The sequence below is a fragment of the Elephantulus edwardii genome, unplaced genomic scaffold, assembly GCF_000299155.1.
Source record: "Elephantulus edwardii isolate Elephantulus edwardi_28Jun2011 unplaced genomic scaffold, EleEdw1.0 scaffold00411, whole genome shotgun sequence".
NCBI lineage: Eukaryota > Metazoa > Chordata > Mammalia > Macroscelidea > Macroscelididae > Elephantulus > Elephantulus edwardii.
The window spans coordinates 1,079,345-1,084,098 of NW_006400161.1; the positions used below are offsets into that span (position 1 = coordinate 1,079,345).

The following is a 4,754-nucleotide window of genomic DNA, read 5'->3' on the forward strand; positions in this document are numbered from 1 at the left end:
TGCCACTCATTGTACTAGTTGTGTTGTCCCACCCTCAGTGCTACTTTGTTTCTCTCTACCTATTTTTCCATTCATTATCTGCCCATTTATCTTCATAATTTTACATTTTACTCTCTCACACCTTTTGTTTAGTCATAATTTTATCTTGTGTGTGACACTTTGTTGCTCTAGTACACTTCGCAATGTCTCTATACATTCTACGATTTTCAACTACCTTTACAGTTGTCTCATTATTAACGTTTTTTTCTTATTCCTCTGAGAAGAAATTGACTATATTCTTGAGCAAGGTGTGCATTCCCAACCCAATCAACCTAATTTAATCAAGAGTTAAAGTTTACCTGGCCAGCTGGGACTATGATTATTTAAACCAGTTCAGCCCACACCAAATTACCTCTAAAATGTTAGTTTCTACAAGCTGAAATACCCTAAACAGTTTTCTTAATACATCAACTCTAGCCTTGTTCAATTTTTTTCTGAATTAAGATTTTCCCAAAAACTCATTCAGAGGAGGAATTAATTTGTATTGCCATCCTTTTCGATATGCTGAATCCATAAAGAAAGGGAGACTGACAGGAGCAGTCAGGGACAGAATCCCATCTCAGATGACTGGATAAGGGTGGGTAAAGTATAGTCACAGAATTTTAAACAAAAGGTGGGAACCCTTTTGGGGGGATTTTTTAATAGATAAGAAACAACAAATTTTAACCTATCCCTGTCTAAGGTAGCATAATCATAAAGAAAAAAAATCTCTTGCCATGGGATGAACAGAAATTTACAAATATTCAGAGCAGTGTTCTATCATTAATAAGATTCAAATCCACTGCTTCTCCTTAGGACTCTATTTTTTCACTACAAACTAGAGTTCTCATTCGGCACATTGGTGGGAAGAGTACCAAAGACTCAGACTCTAGGGAAGAAATAAAGTACATGGTGGTTTAAAGAATAATTCAAAAGCCTAGACAGGTGTAATCTGAAGACACGTGGTTTGAGGCCACTAGCTGCTGACAGGAGAAAGATGAGTAATCTCCTTCCTGGCGATTAACTGCCTCTGAAAACCCATCAGAGGGTCAGCTTTGGGTCGGTTTCAGCTTAACAGTAAATAACAACACAACAAGAAACCGGTATAGAATTAGGATCCTTAAGGAAGGTTGCAATAGTTACTATGTATACAACAGATGAGTTCTGTTCTCTTGTCATTATCCAAGAAGTTGATGTCTTCACAGTTGTACATACATGACAGCCTTGAATATAAATAATGACTCTCACCTGAGGAAATAGAGTGATGGCATGCATGAAATGAGTTTATTCTCTCTTGCAATCTTCCTAGAATAACCTCTCTTCAGGTTCTTACTAACCTTTCTCTAAACCCAAATGAACTACAAGGCTGAGTATTCTAATTATTATCCTTTATTTCCTCAACAAGATTGGCACAGTGACTTTAACAGTGGACTCAAACATATCAGAGACCATGATGATGGCACAGGATAGACATAACAAGGTTCAGATCTGTTTGTTTTTCTTAGGGTCACTATGAATCTAAGTTAACTCAACAATGATTAGAGGCATCAACCTCTTCTTTATGTAAAATCATCTAAAGAAGTTTACTTTTGCCATTCGCTTACATGACCATCTATTCTTACTCATCCCATTCACTCTGGGCAGAAGAAATCACTGTTTCTAAAGGAAGTCAGACATTATTCTTCAGTAACTCTATACTCGCTTACTACCTTTTTTTGTAATTACATGAATGTTCTCAATGGCACAGGACTGTTTATATTTCAGGTGGCAGGACTTCATAATAACAGAGCACTTTCCAAGATGATATCTTCTACATATAAAACAGTAAGTTGCAGTCTGCCAAACACAGAAACATATAGTTAGAGTATTAAGTCTGGGGAAGGTCTCCCCGGGGTCTAGGGACTTTGGATTCTTAATCTTTTCCAGGTCACTGGCTTATTTAGTAATCTGGTAAACATAAATCAAATAGCATGTATCATTTCAAGATGTTTTCCAGGTCCCTGGGAAATTTATTTATACATATCACATAATGAAACTCTTATCTAGCTTTAAAAAAAAATCTAGTCTTGAGAAAAGGGGAGCAAACAAGGGAATTTTGGGCCCTTAATCCAAGAAATACAGTAGACTAGGGTAGAAGATAAAACCTTCAGGCTACTTTTTAAGAAGGGATTACAACTCTCTCTGAATGAGAAGAGTTTTATACCTAAATATGTCACAGATCATCCCTCTATGGAGGACTTTAGACTGACCATCATTGTACCTTTCCTGGAGTCCAGAAAATTACCTGTGGAAAGAAGAATATTCTTCCTTGTTATGATTTTAAAAATATCTGCCACAAACCTAAGAGCTAATTATGGAAATTTTACTCTCACAGAATCCAACCATCTCTCAGCCATATCTCTCCTCTCCTGTGATTTACTTTCTCTGAAAACCCTCTGAGAGTGAGTTATGGGTTGATTCAAACTCAATGGCACACAGTAAAAACTCCACCATATAACAACCACCACTCTGTCTCTAGAACTTACACTCAGATGGGCAGATCAAGGTGAAGATGCTCAGCAGGAACCACACTAACATTCTAGTAGCATTTAGGACTTTTGTCCTGTAACAGGTGCTTTCTGTTCCTCTTTTGTAATTTGCCCTTGGGCTATTTATCTGAGTCATAGAATCATAAAATTTCAGGGACTGACAGTATCACAATGTCTCCAAAACAATTCACTATATTCTAATAACCTCAAAGCATTCTCAATATGATGCTCACTCTGAGTTTTTGGAATTCTTCAACAACAAAATCTTTAACGTTTCATCACTAATAAATCAAAGAGCCTGGGTGATATAGTAGTAAAGGATTGGGCTGCAAATAAAATGGTCAGAAGTTCAACTACCCCATCTGATTCATAGGAGCAAGATGGGAAATTCCCCTTCAAAAAAGATTTACATCATTAGAAACCCAATAGAAAATCACTGTGAGTCAGACTTGGCTGCAGTAGGAATGAGAGAATAAAATGATTAACCAAAATCTACCTATAACTCTAACTTCTTTCTCCACCAATTCACCCAAGCCCTGAACCACTCACATCAGGTTTGTAGCACAGCTTCTTAACCATTTCATCACTGCAGCTTTCTGGCAGTTACTCAAAGTTTATTTTGCTTCTATGTGCAACTGAGTCTTTTTCTATGGGTGGAGACAGTGAGTGTGAGCTTTTCATCCATACCATTGTGTGAGTCAGATGAAATTTCTTTTTTCTTTCTTTTAATTTTCTCTCCTCTAATTACCCATCTTTTATTTGTGTCTTTTGATTTCTCTACGTCTGCATATCTATCTACCTACCTATCTTTTTTCTTTGTTACTTGTTTCCCTGGGTTATATTCAATAGATTGAAGAAAGACCTTTAGAGCTACACATCTGGCTTAAATTGTTTATTGAGGAAAGCATAGAATTAAATGTCCGTGAATGTGGAAAGGAAGCTGCTGAGTAGCTGTAGTTTAGGAATTTTCTAAAGTTACTGATAGTCTCGTAGTTTTCTCCTTGGTGAATCACTGGAGTTGGCCTGTTGGCTTTCTTCAACTGCTAGAGTCCATTCATAGACCATCTTTGACACTTCCAGTACCTGGGGCACATACATACAATGGCTTTGCTACTAGTTTCACAGAAGTTACCAAGTAAACTTTCTCTGCTGCTACTCCAGCAACAGTGGTGGGCAATCAACTGCTCATGTGTGTTATCTTATTGTGGATAGGATGTGGGTGAAAAGTTTCTCCCTTCTCTGAAATCTGCAATCCCTCTTCTCTCTGCAGCATCTTCTATAAACATCATTCTTTCAGGCAGGTATCCATCTGAAGCAAGCACAGGTAAGAATTTAAATTTGAGTTATTCACCCAGTCTGATAGAGTCAATTCTGCATGATTAGACATTAGAGGTCACATCTAGTATAATATTCCAGGGAAACATTTCAATGTTGTGTATTAGTTAAATTTAAAAGAAAAAAGGAGTCTAGGTCTCTATGGGCTATTCAGCACTCTTATGCCACAAATCAAAGGCATCAATTAGTCTTCTGTCATCCTTATTCATTGTCCAACTTTTAGCTATATAGCAAGTGATTGAAAATATTATGGTTTGAATCCCATGTACCTTGATCTTCAGAATGATATAGTTGCTTTTAAGCACTTTGGAGAGATCCCTATCAGCAGGCTTTCCCGGTTGCTGGTAAGGGAGTTGATTGTGAATCCAAGCAAGAAGAAATAATTGACAAATTCTAGCTCTTCATCTCTCAGGATATTAGCCTCTTGGAAATGATGATTGTTTTCTTGATACAGATATGTGTCTCATGTCTTTGATAATATGCAACAAGCATTTTAAGTCCTCCTCACTTTCAGCAAGCAAAATTGTGTCATCTGCATAACATAGGTTGTTGATGAGTCTTTCTCCAATCATATTGCCACATTCCTCGTCATATAGTCCAGCTTCTCAAATGATCTTTTTTCTGCATACAGATTGAATAGGATTACAGGGAAGATAAAGACCTGATTAACACCTTTCTTTATTTTAAACCTGCTTTATGCAGATGACACAACCGTGCTTACTATAACTGAGGAGGACCTGAGGTGCTTGCTGCAGAAGGTCAAGGACTGCAGCCTCCTATATGGATTGAAGCTCAACATCAAGAAAACAAAGATTCTCACCACTGGACCAATTGGCAGCATCAGTATGGATGGTGAAGAGATTAAGATAGTTA

At 37.3% G+C, this 4,754-nt stretch overlaps 1 protein-coding gene across 1 annotated transcript in view; it reads right to left on the reverse strand.

Moving 5' to 3' along the window:
* Positions 1 to 1,138: 1,138 nt before the first annotated feature.
* LOC102852223 (prostate and testis expressed protein 2-like) overlaps positions 1,139 to 4,754 on the reverse strand; it is a 6,836-nt gene continuing 3,220 nt past the window's right edge. The window contains exons 2-3 of the mRNA XM_006902439.1: positions 1,728 to 1,854; positions 1,139 to 1,266 (exon numbers count right to left, since the gene is read on the reverse strand). Coding sequence (XP_006902501.1) covers positions 1,139 to 1,266; positions 1,728 to 1,854 — 255 coding nt within the window. The remainder of the gene's footprint in view (positions 1,267 to 1,727; positions 1,855 to 4,754) is intronic.